This window comes from Poecile atricapillus, chromosome 27 (genome assembly GCF_030490865.1).
Source record: "Poecile atricapillus isolate bPoeAtr1 chromosome 27, bPoeAtr1.hap1, whole genome shotgun sequence".
Lineage (NCBI taxonomy): Eukaryota > Metazoa > Chordata > Aves > Passeriformes > Paridae > Poecile > Poecile atricapillus.
The window spans coordinates 103,115-123,213 of NC_081275.1; the positions used below are offsets into that span (position 1 = coordinate 103,115).

Here is a 20,099-nt window from a genome sequence, read left to right on the forward strand (position 1 = left end):
TCAAGGAAAAGTTGCATCTGCCTGACCTGTCCACTATGATGTTCTACTTGTGCTGTTTTGGTTCTCATGCAGATGGAGGGAACGAGGAGCCACCAGACCGAAGACAGGCAAGTGTAGACTCCCGTCAGAGCCGAGCTGGGCAAGGTAAAACCTGAGTGTTGTTCTGCCTCGGACACTTGTCTCATTTATTCACTTTTGATACCTCCCACGTGTTGTGTTTTTGCCAAACTGTGTGACCTGACAGACTTTGTCCCCATCATTATTACCCAGACAGCTACCAACATACTGAGATTCACAAATCTTTTTGAGTGGCTGAAGGAGCTTAATCTAATACCTGGTGCAGCACATGTGGTGCATGATGTCTCTGTAATGCAGCCAGAGGCACAGAGGGTTCTGCTGTTGGAGCTGGTGATGCTGGAATTCTTCAGTACATACCAGCCCATACCAACATTCGGTTTCCAAGTTTCTACATGCCTTTCCCCGATGTCAAAGGGGGAACCTGTCAGGTTCACCATAACCAGGTTATCCTTCCCCAAGCCCTGGGATGCAATGGAGCAGAACCTGTGTGTACCTGTCTGGGGGCTGAACAGCCCCTCATTACATCTACTTTGGTTTGTTTCATCTCACAGGAAGATCACAAAAGGTCCAAGGAAGGAAGTACAAAAACCAGGGTTTATATTCTTTAAATAACAATCCAACAGACTTTTTTGTTGAGTATCTGTCACTTCAGAGTAGGTTTAGTGGTTGGTTAACACCACACAGAGCCCTATAATGGGCATTTCTGTCCCTGACAGCAGCAGGTCTTAGATTTATGCTGGCTTATGTGTCCTTTGAAGCAGCTTTATTTAGTTTTAAGCATTTTCTCATTTGGGAGGGTTGTGAAAATGATGTATTCTCACACAGCTTTGAGACTGAACAGAATTTTTTGGAAGTAGGGCTCTAGTAGGTTCTATATGCATTAGCTTACTCTCTCTGGGATTGCAGCAATAATTTTCCTTTCATTTAGGCTCAGGCCTGTTGTTGTCATGGTGTCCTAATGACTTATTGTGGGGACATTTTCTCCAGAGAATTGTCCTTTTTTGGCAGTATTCCAGTGTTGCCTGGGTGAGATGATTTTGAGTGATTGAACTGATCAAAATTGGGGGGATCAGAATTGGTAGTTAAAACCCTGAAGCTGTGAAGTGTCAATTGCTCTGTTCACATAGGATCTTTCAATTATTGTATTTAAATTTATTATTTTAAGTTTTATTGTTTTAAAGTAGAGTTAAAGTATAATTAGGAAGGAACCATGGAATTTATCACTGTACAATATCCCATGGCAGCTTGCACACAAGATGCAGTGCTTTGACGTTCAGAGAGTAACTGTTCTTTCCCACTCTGAGCTCAAAAGAAGTTGTTGCTGTGTAACTGTGTGCTAGAGGCTGAGCTTTGCTCTTCTGTGGGTCCCTGGCATGTGTTTGACTTGTGTCTAATGGCTTCTTGTTATGGGGCAGAGCAGCTCAGATGCAGCCGCTGCTGGGAGCTTCCTGAGCACATTCTATTCTCTCAAGTTCCTTTTAAACCCATCTAATCTGGATCTCTGCTGCTATGGGAAAGGCATGTGTTTTGGGACTTTTATTTTTTTTTTTGCAAATCCTTGCCCAAGAATCACCAGTCTGTACCTCTTCACTTCGATGACTGCGACTGAAGGAACTGAAGTAACTAGCAAGAAGTTTCAGTGTGAGAGGGAATAAAAAGGGAACAGTTAAAAAAAGCTTCCAAGTTCTCGGAGCAACAAAGTTCTGAGCTAAATATTTCCATTTGGATCAGTCAATGCAATTCTAGAGGCAGCATGGAAGGAGAAGTCTCTGTGCTCTATAGAAGCATTATCTCTGACTTTTCCCAGCTCTGTGTCCATCTTGAAATCTGACTGCACATGATAATGGGTATTTTTCACGATGGTGGGTTAAGGAAATTTATTAACCTTGGTTAAAGCATCCAGCTGAAATGGGGCAGTTGCCTTCCTGCTGTCTGACCTTCCTCATTACCATTACTGTGATTCCCAAGTATCTTCAAAGCTTCATCAGCAGGACAAGTGGAAACAGTTGTAAGTTCTGCCAGGGGAGGTTTAGGTTGGAGGTTTTGGTTAGGTTGGTTTAGGAAAATGTTTTTCATTGAAAGATTTTTCATTGAAAGAATTGTCAAGCCGTGGAACAGACTGGCCAGGGCTGTGGTGGAGTCACCATCCCTGGAAGTGTTGCAAAAACATGTGGATGTGACACTTCAGGACATGGTTTAGTGGTGAACATAGTGGTTATGCTGGGTTGATGGTTGGACTTGATGATCTTAAAGGTCTTTTCCTACCTGAATGATTCTGTGATAATCATGTAAAACTCCAAGAAATAGTTTATTAGGTCAAATATGCACTTTACAGTAACATTTTATTTAAAAATATTATATAAGCAAACTGTTAAAGTTCCAGTTTGGCTATCAATGAGCCTTAATTCCAGGATTTGATAAGCCAAATATTCTTTCTCATCAAAACAAATTTCAGACTGTTTCAGGGGTTTTGTTTGTGTGTTTATTTACTCTGCCAAGGAGGAGAGAGAAATTTTGATATGTGTGAAATGAAGGTAGTACCTTATGGATGTTTTGTGAGTTCACTGTTTTATTGTAAAGCACTTGAATTTTAAGAGGGAAAACTTTGCCAACCTATAAGTACTTTTATTTCTGTACAAGATGCTGCCCTTGATTTTAAGTAGATTGATCAAAGACACTGGGAACTTACACCAGAATAACCAGTGAAATGCACGTAGACTGGTCTTTCACAGACTTTAAGCTGCAGGAGATGCCCATGACTTACAGTTCCCTAAAAGTTAGCCTGAGGCAATTGAAATTATTTTTAAGAATAAAAACCGTTGGTGGAAAATATTTTTTTCATTTGTGGTGCCAAATGTATTTTAAAAACCCATCATGGGCTGGCTTTTGGAATGCTAGTTTTGGCAGCGGTGGTGGTTTGTCTCCCCTGACACTCCCTGTGTCCCTGTGCCCTGTCCAGGCTGGCAGAGTCTGCAGAGAGCTCATGGTAGCTGGTGAGTGATGAGCAAGCAGAGATTGAGTGGTGTTTTGACCTGTCAGAGCCAGCGTAGGTGTGAAGGGTGTCAGTGCTTATTTGGCTTTCGTGTAAAGAGCAACACAAAACTGCTGAGAGACATTCCTGAATGCTGGTACCAGGAATGGATGAATTTTTGCCACCGGTGCTGCAGCCTCCTAGAACCCTTCAGGATCTGGTCCAAGATTTTGACAGTTATTTCAACATGTTTTTTCTGCTGATCTTAAGCAATATGTTGGGTTGTTCACATTGTACTTTGGGTATTGGGAATACAGCTCGTCCATCGTCTCCTCTGAAGTACCCTGCATTTGAGGCTCTTACCCTTCCGTCTTATGCCCACTCTTGTCCATCTCCCTTTCTGTACAGCAAGCATTTTCTCTTTTAAACACACTCTCACAAGCTGCTGAGAACAGCACAGCTATCCGTTGGAAATCCAGTGAGGAATGTCTTTTTGGAGGGAAAACATCAGCACGCGATAAGAGCTAAAATCCGTCTTGTAACAGCATGACACATGTCCTGCCTTCTCACATTATTGAAATATTAATGAAAAGTTAATGATAACAGGTTGGGTTGGTTTTGCATATGAATTATTAGTTGTCTGGGTTAGGTTGTTCATCTTACTGACAAGAGTGGAGATCTAGGTGTCCTTGACCACAAAGTTTCCATTATTTACAGCTAGTAAGAAGAACCTCTTGCTGATCCGAAGCACCTTCCCTTCACTGTTTATTAATATTGGTTACAATTAGCAACGAGTCCTTTTATTGTTCTATCTTCACTTGTTCTCATGCTATTCCATGTATTCCATTGTGGAAACGGATGGGGGATGTGACCCCCACACGGACTTTGTGCATCTCTCAGGAGAGTTGGACCTGTTGGCTGTTTTTAGAGGTGTGTTTTACTTCGTTTTATTTGGAGTTTATGGGGTTTTTTAGGCTAAAGGTCCTCCTGCTGAAATTTAATTTATCTGAAGGGATTTTTATTAGAAACTGACAGTCTAACAACTATGGTCATTATATGGAAAACTGGTGACTCTAAGACTCTGAAAGACAAATTAAGAACATTGAAAGAAATTCTTCATGGTTCTGCTGTTCATCATACAGAGAGGGGTACTGAGATGCTCTTTCAAATTTCTTCACGGGATGTGTCATGAGTGTGCAGAGGGAACAAGCAGTTGGCAAGTCAGCTCTGCGCAGAGCTCCCTCCAGCCAGCCCTTTTGGAATGATGGAAGCAGGATTCCTTCCCTTGCATTCTAACTAATTAATTTTTATTTTCCTCTTTCCATCAGGCACCTCCACAGAGAACGACTGTGCTTTTGAACCTGACTACGCTATTCCGCCACTCCCAGTGACCGAAGGTATGCAGCACATTCGGATAATGGAGGGCATGTCCCGCTCCCTTCCATCCTCCCCCTTACTCACACATCAGTCTATCAGTGTTCGGCTCCAACCTGTGAAGAAGTTAACTGGTAAGGACTTATATAAAGTTCACTGGGGCTTTTAAGGTCCGTTGGTGCAAAAATCTGTAAGAAAAAGCTTTGAACAGTTTCTGTATCAAAGTCATTCCCTTGTTTATTACAGCATCTGCTTCAGTCAAACCTGGGGATGGATTGGATTTTTGTGTTGAGAGAGAAATCTTTCTTTGCTGAAAAAGGTCTCTCTGGTTTACAAATACTCTCTAGTTTTTGAGAAATTTCTATCAGAGTGTGTTTTAGTTCCACTTTGTATTGCTGTTTCTGCACAGTGGCAGCATTACAGTGATTTTGAAGAAGTTAATCCTTAAATTTTGAATGTTGAGAGACCATCTGAGAAATTACGAACTTCGTAGCAAAATTATTTGGTTCATGCATATTTTTAGATACTGCTTTGTTTATCTAACCTGTCAGGATGGTGGTATGAATACCTAGAGATGGTGCAGTAGTGTGATTTTCAAAAGCACATCCATATAAAAGCCTGGAAAAAAGTAATTTTACTGGTAGCAGTTTTTGAGAAATTTGCTTCTTGCCTAGAATCTGACCCCAGCTCTGTGCCCAGCTTTATGGTCAGCCAAGGTCTTGTGCTTGTGCTGAGGGAAACTTCCAAAAAGAGTTTCTACCAAATATAATCTGATCTATGTGTACAAAAGAGAGCTTTGCTGCACTTGGTGCCTTTTGTTTCCTCTGCCCTGTGGTGAAAAGAGAACTGGGAAAGGGTAGGGGGGAGAGATTCTGAGTTGTGACAGAGTCACGATTCCACGATTGGGCAGGGCTGCTCTTTGGAGCATATCACTAGTTCCTCAAAAGCCCTGGAATTCCAGCAGTGGCTGTTGCAGGTGGTATTTGAAAGAGAAGGATGGGGATTCCTACAAACCTCAGAGGTTGGGAGCTCTCCGGAGCCTGTGCTAAGAGCCACACTGCAGGTGTTCACCCAGTGAAAATGCATATTCCTCTGTTAGTGTGGCTGGGAAATGAAATGCCATGGAATCTAGACCTGAACAGGTTGGGTAGGAGCCAGGATGTCAATAAAATGCTGGTAATTGTTATTGCACAGAAGCAAAAGAAATGTGTAGGCTTCCGGTTTTGTTCAGAGGTTTGTTTTGGGGTTGCACAGAACTCTTGGAAATGGACTGGGGAGGTGACTACATCTGTTTTGTCACCACCTTGCATACTTTGCCTTTTCTGTCTGCTTTAAAAATCCTGTTCCAGGTGGACCTAGTCCCATACACCAGTCAAACCCTGCTCGTGCTTTGCACGTCCTTGTCTTGATGACTCCAGTGAAGCTCCCAGTACACTTAGAATTAGGGATGTGTTTCCATGCACTGATGAAGAAGATTTTTTAAAATTATTAGTTTAATTTACTGTTGATATTGTAAAATGAAGGTGTTTATTTTACATCTTCCTGAAATCATGGTAGGAATTTGTTTACTTTCATTAAGGTGACATGGAAAGGAGCTGGAAGAGCAGTGCTTCTGCTCTTTGCAGTTCACAGTATTTATCACATTTCCTCAACTGTTCCTTGTTGTCCGTCTTCTAGTACTAATCTGAGAGATTTAAAAAGGGAAAATACTCCTCAGTGGCAGAAAGAATCATTAAAGTGTGCAGTATCCTGAGCTTGAAGGGACCTACAGGGGTCATCCAGTCCAGCCCCTGGCCCTGCACAGACCCCCAGCAATCCCACCCTGCCTGGGAGCAGCAGCCAAACGCTCCTGGAGCTCCAGCAGCCTCGGGGCCGTGCCCATTCCCTGGGGAACCTGGGCAGTGCCAGCACCCACTGGGGGAAAAACCTTTCCCTAAATCCAGCCTGGCCCAGCGCCAGCCGTTCCTTCAGGTGAGAGAAGGTGGCTGTGGAATGACTGACCATTTACTATATGAGCAAATAAAACACTGGGGTTTTCTTTGCTAGGGGATATTGACTGGCAGTTGGTAAAGAACCTCCTCATTTTAATTCTTTAGTAAACTACCGTGTTCTATAAAACAAAGAAAAATTGGTGTTAATACTAGGTTTGTGAAGACAACTTCACAGCCTTTTGCTATTTTTTGATGTATTTCTGCCCAGTTTCACCCAATAACCCTCTCTGATTTTACAGAAGCCTTGTAAATGCTGTCACAACACACTGAAAACCTGGCAGAATTGATACATGACCTGATTCAAAAATCTGTGCCTGTGGGAGCTTTTACATAAAACCAAGGCACCAGGAGCTGGTGGCCAGGAGTGAGTGGCCAGAGAGGTTTCACCAGCGCTTGCTGGCTGTGAAGAGCCTTGTGGGTCCCTTCCTATTCAGAATATTTATTCCATGTTTCTATAATTCTGTGATGATTTCCTCGTGTGCTCTGTCTCATTCCACTGTCCAGTGGCTAATCATACACAGTAACAGCAGAGATTTCTGTTGGAAAAGGGATGAAGGTGATTTTGGAAAATTGAAGTTAGAATCTTTTGTCCAGCTGACAGTTGACACATGGATTTTTAAAACTGACCTTCAGAGCATGGAAGGTTGTTGAGAAATTATCCAAATGTCAGGGTTTTTCATGCTCTTTGCTTCACACAGACGTTTGTGTGAGACTACCCTATTCCTGTCATAATTCTGTATCTGCAGAGCAGTTGGTGAGCGGATGGGACCCTCGCCTTTATGGGACATAAAAATCTTACTCCTTAAATTTTAATGTACATCCTAGGACCATTTAGTAGATACTTAGAGCAGCCTTCTAGTATCTGAAGGAGCCTACAAGGAATCCAAAAAGGGACTTTCTGTTTGGAACTGGAGTGACAGGACAAGGGGAAATGGGTTCAGTCTGCAAGAGGGGAAATTGAGGTTGGGTGTGTGGAAGAAATTCCTGGCTGTTAGGGTGGACAGGCCCTGGCACAGGTGCCCAGAGTAGCTGTGGCTGCCCCTGGATCCCTGGAGTGTCCCAGGCCAGGCTGGACAGGGCTGGGAGCGGCCTGGGACAGTGGAAGGTGTCCCTGCCATGGCAGGGGGATGGGCTTTAATGTCTTTTCCAACCCAAACCATTCCTTAACTCTATGCTAATATAATCTTTTAAAGTTATTAATCTGTCTAGTTTGTAACCAAGACAGCTTTTCATCCACAGAAAAGTTAAAATATCCATTTTTGGTAAAAAGCCTCAGGAACGCATTCCACAGAGTGAGTTTTCTACCCAGAGGAACTAAGGTCACTCACTCACATGTTGGTATCTGGGTTTGCTGGGTATGAAGACTTGGCTGGATTCAGAGGTTGATAAATATTCCACATGCGTGCAGTTTCCACTCTGCTGAGTAGACTGGTGATTAAGAAAAATTAAGATCATTGTGGCTCTAAGGGGTGAAGTAATAGTCAGCATAAGTAATAAGCTCTCCCCCTCTTGCCTGTGTCACCTCTTGTTTAGCACTGGCTGAAAACATACTTAAATCAGCATGTTCAACCTCAGTTTGTGTTATTTAATTTTTTTTGTAATCGTGAAATTACATTTGCATTTTTTGTAATCATGAAAATCATGTGAAAAATAATGTAATACAGAGAAAAAAAACTCCCCACCTTCCCAGCCCAGGATGAGTAATGGAAGACGCCATTTTGGTTTGTGTCTGCAATAAAATTAGCACTTAAAAGTTACTGTGCTTGCTGCACAAACACCAACTGCTGTTGAAACAATGGGCTTAAATATTCTACTGTACATCAAGAGTGTGTTATTGCTGATTCAAAGCCATAAGTGTGATGAAAATAATGCAGGTGCTCTGTATACCTGCCTTGAGGACAGCAGTACTTTTCAGGAGGGTGCTTAGGGATGAATGTATGTAAGTGCTTTTGGGAACCGGTGCCAAAAATACATGCATTAGGTTAATAAAGGAGATACTGGGCTGAAAGACTCAGATGATGATGTTTTATTCCACTCCCATGGAACCCACCATGTGCAGAGGGTTTGCACAAAGCCCTGTGCTGCATCCCACTCCTCCTTCTCCTCCTCCTCCTCCTCCTCCTCCTCCTCCTCCTCCTCCTCCTCCTACTCAGGAATAAGTGTTCATTTACATATTGTACATTTATATGTGCAGGGATAATTTTATTCATCACTGTACTTGGCTGTTGCTATTTTTTCTACTGAATGACAGATTGCAAGCATTGGGATTCTCTTAGAAAGAGCACGTGTGCGAATGCCTATGCAGAGAGTGAGATGGGGAGAAGATTAGCAAGATATTTAGGAAAAAAATTGTGTTTTTCTAACAAAAACCTGGCCTAGATGTTTCAGTTTGGATTTTCAGAGGCCTGATTCCTGCTGTATCTAGTCTGAATTAGCTGCTTCAGTGTCTTCAAAGACATGGGCCTGGGGGACTGGTTTCACTGCAGATCTTCTCTTTGAGAACATTCCTCCCTTGTGTTTGGGGAATGTGGGAACTTTCCCTAAGAATAAAATTCATATGAATCGGTAGGACTGTTCCTAAAAATCAGTGGGTTCAGGCAATTAATAGCTGCCTCATTCCTAAAGAAAATGTGTATTTTTTCACTAGATCCTTCAGAGATGGTGAGAGCAGGGCTGAGCAGGATGGAGAATTGCTCTTCCCAGTGGTGCCAGTAAGGACCCAGCACTGTGGTTCTCAACACCCTCCAGGTCCATCTGGGCTGGGATCCTCACACACAACATTCCCAGTGCCACCATCACCCATGTCATTTGTAGTGCTGGGGTCTTGTCTTCTCCCATCCCTCATGGGATACTCTTGCATCTCTTGGGAGTAGCCACGAGGAGTGTCACATCTCCCTTCCCTATATCTTCAGCAAATGGTTCAGTATTCTTTGATGTTAACTGTAATTGTGGGACTAAAAAGCTCAAATTTCTCTACCTGAAAACTTTATTGTTTCTTGTTTAGTGGTGATAAACCCAGATTAATAATTTCAGCCCCCAGGACCACTTGTTCTCTCCGAATTTTTGTACCTGCTCAGCTGGGTGTGAGCATGAGAGATGATGAGGCACAGCTTCAGGGGTGGGAGTGCTGGGGGGAAGCTGTCAGTGCTGGCACATGTGGGAAGTGGTGAAGTCACTGCTCCTGGAAGTGCTCCAAAAATGTGTGGCTCTGGCACTTAACTACACCGTTTAGTGTGGAATGTGATGGTGTTGCAGCGTTGATGGTTGGATTTGATCATCTTCAAGGTCTTTTCCAGCCATAATGACGATTATGTGATGTGAGCATGGTGGGACCCTAGCACAAGTTCCCAAAGCAGCTGTGGCTGCCCCTGGATCCGTGGAAGTGTCCAAGGCCAGGCTGGACGGGGCTTGGAGCAGCCTGGTCTAGTGGAATGTTACCCTGCCCATGGGCACGGCAGTGGCAACTGGATGATCTTCAATGTCCCTTCCAACCCAGGCCATTCTGGGATTCTGTGTTTAAAAATGAAATAAATCATCAATGGGAAGGATTTTTGATCGTTAAAGTTTCAGTTGCTGAGCCCCGGCTCCAGCACTGCAGCGCTGTGGTTGTGCTGGGTGCAACAGTGGCTGTCCTCTCCCTCACTGTGTATTGTCTGTTTGGGCACATGCATTAAGTGAAAAGCACTTATATGCTTTATACCAGATAATGGTTCTGGTAAATAATGTGTTTTTCTCCAATGTTGCACAGGGAATTCAAATTTGGCCTTGCTCACAGCTTGTGATGGCAGGTGTGTGTGAGTTGGCTTTCTCTGCTCTGCTGTACCTGAAGATGCTTTGCGTGCTCTGCCAGCCTCCCTTGCCCAGCCATGCCTGGGTTATGGGTTACTTTGGGAATGTTCTCCTGTTTCTGGGAGGCCTGGAAGGATCTGTGTTGGTGTCAGTGCCACTCAGCCACCTGATGGTGCTGTAGTTTGGCTCATCTCATCCTTGCTCTGTAAGGACAGAGCTCCTCACCTGTTTGGGGCTGCACGTGCCTGGGGGTATTCTGTTTTCACAGATGTTAGTTTGGGTCCTTATTAGTGTCCAGCCATTTTCCTTAATAATTTCAAGTATTTCAATTCCAGTTATTTGCACACACTGCAGAATCATGTTGTTTTGGTGCAATTCTCCCAACACAAACGTGTCTGAGCTGGATGTGATCCTGTCAGAAATTTGTGCCGTCTGCTCATTGTGAACAATGAAACCTGTTCCCAGCCAAGGGGGTGCTGCAGCTTTAAAGCGTCTTAGGGCTTACAGCCATTTAGTATAAATTGTTCCCAGAATCCATGTCACAGCTCCTTATATGGTGCTGCCTTTTTTTTCTTTTCCTCTTAGTTGCCATGACAACAGCAGCACTGCACCATTCATCGGCTCTGGTCCGGGGCTGCATCACCAGCCCGCCAGCTTACTCCAAAATGTTTGGGAGAGCATCCCTGAATTGGTCACTCTGGTCTCCTGATCCATTATTTCCCAGTTCTTTCAGCAGTTTGCTCTAGGAAAAGAGCAAATTAGGCTGCGCCACAGAAAGAAACTGTAAAAACCCTTCCTTTTCCCCCCAAGGGAGGCGTAGAGGCTACATTTGCTGCAACGTTCTGGTAGGAATTAAAGCCGCTCTATAGCACTGGGAGACTTGATGAAGAGGGAAGGCTGTGTGTCCTTAAACTTCTCTGGAATCCTCCTGGAGCCTGCTTCCTGCCACCCAGAGGATGTGCAGGTGATGCTTGTAGGGGCAGCAGGTGCTGCAGGGAGACGGTGCTTGTGATTTTGGGAACAGAGCTTGACATCAGCAGCAGGAGGTGTCACCTGTAACATCACCCTGACGTGGGGAGCAGCAGGATGGAGCCAGCGCTAGGCAGAGGGAGGGATCAGAGGAGGATCTGTGGCAGAGTGCTCTCCAGGCAGCGGTACCCCTGAATTCCCAGACCGGCTGACTGCGCTGTTGGGCTGCATGCGCAGGGAATGGCGAGAGCAAGCAAAGCCCTGTGAGTATTTGGACAATGTGTCGTGCGTGGTCTTTGATTTGGATTGTGCCTGGCATTCTTCAGCCTCCTGTGACTGCAGAAAATCAACGTACAATAAGGGATTCTGGAGCTCCTAGTTGGTAAGGAAGCCATTACTAGGAGGGAGTTAGTGTCAGATAGAGTGATGATGCTGGTGGTTGTCTTTTACTTGCTGCAATAGTTTTACATAATCTGTGTTTGTCACCTCTTTGCTCAGATGTGAAGAATTTCTCATACAAAATGTAAAATGTGCAATGAAAAAATTTGATTTCTGAGCATTGCTGAAATAGAACTGCTGAGGAGTGAGTTGAAAATGCTACAGACACCAAGACGTTTGTTTTCAATATGTTAGAACAATGGGATTCAGATAATGTTCCAAAATGACCACAAATTCGAGTGGATTATAAAATCCCTTTTTTGCTAAGGGAAGTAAATATTTGCTTTTCACTGAAAGAGTGAGCATCTAGAAATAAAAGTAAATAAGCAACCATTACCAAGGTAGAATTTGAGGAAAAGGTCTTGAAGTGCATGGTGCTCATGTTGAAGCTAATTTTTGGAGGATATTATGCTTAAAATTTTTGGTGTCAGGGAGACTTTGTTCCTTTTAAAGTATTTTTATACCATAGTGTTTGCAGTAGGCTTACATTTCTTGTCATTGAATTCTCTGTCATGCTGTCAGCATGACACTGATCTGAAATTCCTGTTCCTGTGTAGGAGTGGAGGTTGGGTGGGAGGCCCACCCTGTGTCTCAGAATGCATAGCAGTGCCACTTACCAGTTACCTGGAAAGTGACATTAGATTTGGGGGGGTTCCAGATATATAATTTGTTTTTTCTGGGCAGAATTAATTTTCCATTGATGTTTCCCTGATGCCTTGCAATCTCCGTCCACCTAGAAGTCTCATGAGTAGAAAACTTGTGTTTTGTCAGAATTACTGGGTTGGCCCCTTTTTAAAAATTACCTAAAATATACACAACATTTCATTGTGGTTTGGGCATATGGATTTTCAGTCCTGTTTTATGCTCTTAATGTGGTAAACCTGATGTCTCAGGAAAATTTCTTAATGGAAAGGGTGGTCAGGCACTGGAAGGGGCTGCTCAGGGTGGTGGTGGAGTCCCCATCCCTGGAGGTGTCCAAGGATTGACTGGATGTGGCACTCAGTGCTCTGGGCTGATGATTCTGGGATTCTGTCTCCATCAGTGAAACCTGCTGGAGAAGGAGAATCATCATTCAGTTACAATAACATATGCTGAGTATTTTTTTCCTGGTATGTCAGGTCTAACTGACATTTTTGGGATTCTTAATCCGTTACTTTGGGACCTGTGATTTGTTTTCACAGGCACATACTCAAATGGAAACCATTTGGGCTTGCAGAGATGAAACAGGTGGATGAACGTACTCACAAGATGGACTTTTATCTCTATTAAACCAACATAACTCTTCCTGTGAAATGAAAATTTCTGATATAAATGTTTTGGAGCGCCAAAACTATCCCTGAAATTTATGCAGATAAATGTTGTGTCTGTTTGTAATTTGGAATTAAACCAGGTCTTGTGTTGAAGGGTTTTTGTTTGTTGGAGACCTGTAAAATTAATGATGTTTCTGCATTAATTTCAGGATTGTTTGGAAGTAGCTTTTATTTTCTTAAATAAAGGGAAGGGGAAAACTGGCATGTAATATTTACTGGCTTTTGAAAGAAACTTACCAGTTCTAGCATGGATTTTCCTCAGTGCTGTTTTCAAGACAAACCCTGTCCATCTTATTTTGACACCCAACTGTCTTTCATATTGACAGAGCTGAAATTGCAGTAGAAATATGCAGAAAATCCCATGTTTTCTCCTTGGTGCTGGTGTGAGGTTGTTGCAGAACCTTTAGAATTTGCTATTCCCAAGGATGTTTTTATTTGCATGAAGGCTGTTGGACTGCTCATCCTTGCAGAGGATGTGGTAAACCTGTCATCACAACACTGGAGCTGGGAAAAGGTGATAATAGCTCTGCATTTCAGATAATTGTGCAGATGCTTAAACAGGGGGAGAACCCCAAAAGTTTCTCTAGTGTAGATAGTGTTTAAAAGGCAAAAAAATTGCCTTGAAACTCCACGAGTTTTCAGAGGCTCAGACAAATAAATTGTCCTTATTTCACGTTGGGGCTGCACAAAATGGAGCATCTGTCACGATTACACTTCTGGTGTGTGAGAATTTTTAATTTTTAGACATAGCTAAGTGGTTTCTATAGCAAGAGGAGGTGGTGTGGAAAACCTCCTGTGGAGTTAAATCAGGCCATCACTCTTCCCTTGGCTACATCTTTCCTCCTACTCCTGGAATGTGCCTTCAGAGGTGTCCTGTGCACTTGAGAGCAGAAAGGCATTCACAGGATACTTTCATGTGGAATAAGCCCTTGCATCCTCCTGGGTTGCTTGTTTTCTAAGGAAAAGCCCTCATCTCCAGCTGGGCATGTTCTCTGGTCCTCTCCTACTTCTGTCACAACCTGTTTTGGAAACTTCTTCCTCTGTGAAGAGGGAATGACCACACAGGTGTGTTGGGTTGGGTCATGTGCCCAAAGATTGAGCATTATTTTTGCAGAAGTTAATTTCTGATGTGATTTCTACCTGGCTGGCTCTAACCATGCAGGAAGCCTTGATTGGGTTCAGTTAAACTCATGGTCTTATCACCAAGCTTGGGGTGATGCCATGCATGAGACATTCCAGCACAACATAACCAGGATCATGGTGGGATCATTGCAGAGCCACATGCCAAGTTTTCATCACAGATCCCCTGACCAATGCTCAAACCAGACCAGATATTGAGGATTGAGCCGATCTTTGGCTCTGGACCATTGCTTTGGCTCTTTTCTTTCCTTGCTCTGTGGTGATTTTCCTGGAGTAGCTGTTAATGCTCAGTAATTCCTAGATAGCTAGGAGCTAGATAAATCTCATAGATTCCTAGATAAAGGAGCTACAAGAAAGAGGGAGAGGGAGTTTTTACAAGGGCTTGTGGTGTCAGGATAAGGGGGAATGGCTTTAAACTGACAGAGGGTATGTTTAGATTGGATATTAGGAAGAAATTTTCTTCCCTGTGAGGGTGGTCAGGCCCTGGCACAGGTTGCCCAGAGAAGCCATGGCTGCCCCATCCCTGGCAGTGTTCGAGGCCAGATTGGATGGGGCTTGGAGCAGCCTGGGACAGTGGAAGGTGTCCCTGCCCATAGCAGGGGTAGGACTGGATGAGCTTTAGAGTCCCTGAACCAAAACAATTTTGTGATTCTGTGAGATATTGCTGTTTTAAGCTTATTTGGAGTTCTATCAGAGATGTCTTTGCCCCAACCTCCAAGCTGTATTCCAGTATACTTTGGGACCTGTTGTTGCCAGAAACCTTCACCAATGATTCTTGCACCTAAAAATATGCAATAGTGTAATCTATCCCTCTTCCATGCACTTCACTAAGAAATAGCATATTGTTTGTTACCAAAATATGATGCTTAATTCATTTCTAAGTACTTATTGTGTGTATACATTTCTAAACAACCTGCTTTCTTATTCCAGCAGCAGCAGCTTTTTTAATCGGCAGAACAATCCCCCTCTAAGCACCCGCTTTGTTGAGCTGCAGCTGATGGCCTGAGGTTTTTGTGCTGCAGGTGAAGATGGGCATTTTTTTGTGTCAACGGGGAAGAAACATCCTACAACTAAATGAAGTGAGAAAACAAATTAACCCAAACTGGTTTGAAATAGTGCTTTCACCAAAGGAAAAAAAAGAATCCCCATTTTGAATATTTATTTGGTTCAATATCTCAGTATTCATTTCATCAAATATTTAGGGTCCTGACACATGCCGTGTCTTGACTGAATGTCACGTATCTGACAGAACCCACAGGTCTGGACTGTCTGTCATGGTCTGAACCCTGATTTTTAAAGGACTTCTGTGGCTTGTTTGTAGCTCTGTGTGTGACACCACTGCAGATTGCAGTGAGCCTGGTCCCTCACCAGATGCTGCTTTAGGTCTCGGTAGTGAATTATTCTTCAGGATTTTTTAAACACCCAGTTATAACTTACTAATCCTCATTCTCCATCTCCCTAGTTAGAAAAGATACTTTTGGACTAGTGTCCCAAATCAGCCTGGTTATACAGGCAAGAGGCATGGCAAAGGGAAATGAAGATATTCTGGAAGATTGGAACATTCTTTAAACCATTTTTGGGTTTTTTGGGTTTTTGGGTTTTTTTGGGGTTTTTGGGGGTTTTTTGGGTTTTTTTTTGTTCTACACAAGAGAAATAAACAATAATAATGTGAAGAAGTGGAGTTGAGGGTGCAAGGAGGAACCGAGGCAGATGAAAGCTGGGGTGAGACAATGCTCTGTGGCTAGTTTTGAAACAAGTGTGTCTTGCAGGATTGCCTTTGCAAAACACAGCCCACTCTGGAGCTCCCAGACAGGCACCTTTATGTCTGATACTTCTGTTGCAATGTTCTGCTCCATAGTTTCTGTGGTGGGGAGAAAAACGCCTCTGCAGTGGAAGGAGGAGCAGCCACCATGCCTGGGGTCTCCAGCAGCCCTTCACTGTCAGAATTGGATTGAGTGTTGCTCTTGGATTACAGGCTGACTTTTAATTTCTTTATTTCTTCTTCCCTGATTTAAAAAGTGTGTATATAATGGAGCTTGATTCTTAGGCACAGAGAGTCACCTGTGGCTGTATTTTGTAAGCCCAGATGGCCACCACATGTGATAAGACCTGTGGATGGTGTGCCATAGAGCCATCAGGGGCCCTTTGGTTGCAGATGTTTGCAGGTTGTGGAAGGATTAAACTTGAAATTTCTATAAGCATTTTCTCTGCAGAGATGAAAGCAGGATTAGGACAATACAGGTTTTATCCCTGTTATGCTTTTCTTTTTATCTTCTCAGCCATGGAAGTGAGTAGGTGTAAGTGAGAAAGTGGTTTGTGGAAGTGAAAGTCACCATATGGGTGTGTTTGTCAATAAATGGTCCTGGCCCTGTTGCATGTCATGGCTGTTGCTCTTCCAGCTTGGAAAGGGGCCCTGAGAGTGCTGCCTTCCTATTATTTACGCTTACAGGACTAGACCTGGTCCTGGGACATTGGCACTGTCATGGGATTTGTATGCACCAAAGCCTCAGAGAGGTTTTGGGTCTTAAATCCCCTCATGATGAGGAGCATGGCACTCCCTTGTCAGTGACAGTCTGCTCCAACCATCTGTCTTCACACAAATAATCACATGGACATTAGGTATTTCAATTAAATCCTTGAGGCATGCCATGTGTCCTTGTCCCTGCTCATCTGTGGAAAGAAAGGATCATGAACAGTCATCACTCCTCAAAGCTGAAAGTTCTAGCAGCTCCTTTTATTTCACAAGGAAATGAAGAATTTGAAAAGCAGATGAATTACTGAAAACTACAGGTGTCTGAATTAGCAATTTTCTTAGGTAAAACCCACCTTGAAAATGCAGTTTTTCAAGTGTTAACAAACAAGTTCAGCCAATTCAGGCTTGCGCCTTGCCAATAAGCAGCTTCATTTTAAGGATAGAATATTCTGTGAAGCTGCTATCAGCAGAGCAGTAGGGATCTTAAATCCAGTTTCATATGAATGGAACAGTTTTGCATATGTGTCAATGTAATTACAGCTCTGCTGGTATCAACTAACCCAACTAAATTAGTTTTAGCATAGCAAAATTTAAGTGACTTGCACAGAAATAAAATTACCTTATCTATTCTTAATCTCTTGCCTTTATTTTAAAATATCAAGCTTTTTATTTATATTGGCTTGTAGCGGTGTAGTCCTGGTCATAAACAGTAGTTTATATAGTGAACAGGGTGCAGTCTCTCACATGCTCTACCTTGGGATTACTTGGGCTGTGAACAGTCAGATATTTTACAATTTACTCTTCCCTCTTTTATGGTTACAATATCTTGGTTCGATCTTACGGAAATGGTGGGAGAATGAATGAGATTTTGTTTACGTGCAGCTTTGGCTTGCTGCTGGACTTTGCCCTGCCACTCCTGTTCTAACTTAATTTGCTGGTATAATTTGGTACCTACCTTTGGTCATTCTTGGCTGCTTGTAAAATATTTCAGCAGTGCTTTTGCAGAGGTGTGTAGAGTGAATAATTAATTTTTGTTATTCTTTCTCAGTTCCTTTCCAAACCCCTAATGCAGGTTATATATTTTTACTGGACTAATTATGGAGAATGGGTCCAGAATCAGAGGCAGTGGGTACCCAGTATGTGGGTACAGGCACTGCAAAGACAAGATGGCAGAGCTTTGTCTGGGATGGCAGCAAAGGTAGAGCAGGTCATGAAAGCAAACTGGGACGAGCATGAAGAGCAGGGGGTGGTCAAGGGTGCTGAATTACTTCTCTGCTGGATAACTGCTCATTTATAACTCTCAAAACACCAGGCAGCTGGCAGGTGGTGGTTGTGGCATCAAGTGCTAAAAAGAGCCTGGAGGGCTCTCTGGGAAGCTGCAGACCTGCTGGCCTGGTGTGTATGTAGAACATGTTAATAGGAGGTTTGAAGGGCAGAATTCATCACAGCATCACAGAATGGTTTGGGTTGGAAAGGACTTTAAAAACAGGGTTTTTTAAGTGCAGACAAAGTCTGAAACTTGAAAACTGACTGCAACAGAAATTTATTGCTTGTTATCATAACAAGATGACTTAGAAAGCTGGAGCAGGTGGTGCTGCCTTCCTTTCTCTGCTTTCATCTTCCTCATCTCATGCACAGGGTTCTACCTTGAGTCACATATGAGGAATTTCTGTTGAAACAGGCAATTGTAAGAGGCTTCAGAAGACGCTGAAAAGAAGAATATTTGATGCTAAATGACATGGAGAAGTGTACAGTGTGCCACAGCATCAAGGACTTGATAAGTTTGGATGGGAAGGTGAAAGTCCCATCTCCTCCTCCTGCCATGTCTATATATTAATTAACATAGGAACTTCTTTCTCCTCAGAGCTGTCCCTTGTGTGGACAATGACTTGTTGGCACCCCACACTGGAAAAAAGCCTTATCTAGAAGGGAAACGAGGGCGGTTTTTTTATTTCTGGGATCAGTAATAAGAGCAACTTTCTTCCTGAGGCTTGCTGGAGTATTCCAGGGAGCATCTGCTCAGGAGATTGACATTGGGATGCTCCAAAACTAAACCCTTCAGGCTGAGCTGGGGGAGGGCACTTTGCTGGCTGGTGTCTCCAGCAGTGGTAAGTTTGATAGAAGAATCAGTGTTCCATTGCTCTGAATGCCACAAAATTGTTTATAATAATAAGCGAAATGGAAGTCAAGCTGAATTCCTTTTGGAAGCACAAACTATAGCCAGTTTAGTATTTTAGGAGAAATTATTTTCTCTCTGAATATATAAATGTATTGTAAGCATCATTGTATTACCATTATTGAACACTTCAGACAGAAATCTGTATTATTTTATTCTACATATATTTAAAATTCATATAAGCCTTTTTTTCAAAACCAGGTGATGTTCTCCGCTGAACATTGAGTAGGGATGTCTGTTCAAACAGACGACCATTTTGATCAATTATTTGGGAGGGTTTGTAATAATTTTGGTAAGATAGGTAATAATTTGATTTAATTACACTTTTTCAGATAACTCATCTTTTTTTGAGGTCACTGAACATCTTTCTGTAACTTTAGTGGAGTGGCTTGCTGATATTTTCTGTGACTTGTTCATCTGGAGAGACAAGAGGGGAGGAAAGAATGTTCCAAGAGGTTTCTACAGTCCCGTGGGATTGCAGAATCCACTGCTTTGGAGAAGATTATTCCTCATTTTTTCATGGGAAAAATAAAATTCAGGGGCAGTAACAGGCAAAACCTTCATGTTACAGACATCTATGGTTTAAAGAACTTCTAAATTAATGTAGTTGCTTTTTTGAGCTCTCCTTTCCCATTGCTGTCCTGCCATCACCAGCTTGCTGAACTCTCTTCCTGCTTTTATTTGTTCTTGTCTCTTTCCACCTATATTTCCTTCAATCTTCTTGTTTCAGGGCCTTATCATCTAAACTAAACATGTTTTCTGAAAATTTTGGAACAAGCATGATGCTTCCAGACAACACATTGCTCTCACCACTTTTCTGTGCTGCCCTGCCCTCACTACTGTGGTAATGTGGGATGAGAATAGAGAGGCTGGGGAATATAATTTAAAAAGCTTTTACAGTCTCAGATAATAGAAGAGGCAAATACTGTTACACAACGGATTCTGTAAAATAGTGCTGGATTATATAAAGAGGATGTTAACCTTCATTGTATGTATTGTCACTGATTTAATTTTTAAAAAAAATTTATACCTAAAAATTCTGATTACACACAGCTGATACATTATTTCTTCTGGTGTCCCAGAGAAGCTGTGGCTGCCCCATCCCTGGACACGTTCATGGAGCTTGGAGCAAGCTGATCTAGTGGAAGGTGTTCCTGCCCATGACAGGAAGTGGGACTGGATCATTTTTTTAAGGTCCTTTCTAACCCAAACCATTCTAGGGTTCCAGGATTAGTGCCACAGCAAAAATAATCATGTGGTCCGTAATTTCCTCTTTATGGCTCTTCCATCAGCCCAATAAAAGGGTCCTTTGGGCCAGGGGAAGGACAAAAGCTTAATCCACTGTGTGCTGGATTTTGTCCAGCTGTGCTGAATGTGACTGTTACTTGTT

At 42.9% G+C, this 20,099-nt stretch overlaps 1 protein-coding gene across 1 annotated transcript in view; it reads left to right on the forward strand.

The window, feature by feature from the left end:
* The window catches only part of TANC2 (tetratricopeptide repeat, ankyrin repeat and coiled-coil containing 2), a 161,556-nt gene that overhangs the window by 45,875 nt on the left and 95,582 nt on the right, over window positions 1-20,099 (forward strand). The window contains exons 6-7 of the mRNA XM_058857940.1: window positions 73-144; window positions 4,378-4,557. Of these exons, the coding sequence (XP_058713923.1) occupies window positions 73-144; window positions 4,378-4,557 (252 nt within the window). The remainder of the gene's footprint in view (window positions 1-72; window positions 145-4,377; window positions 4,558-20,099) is intronic.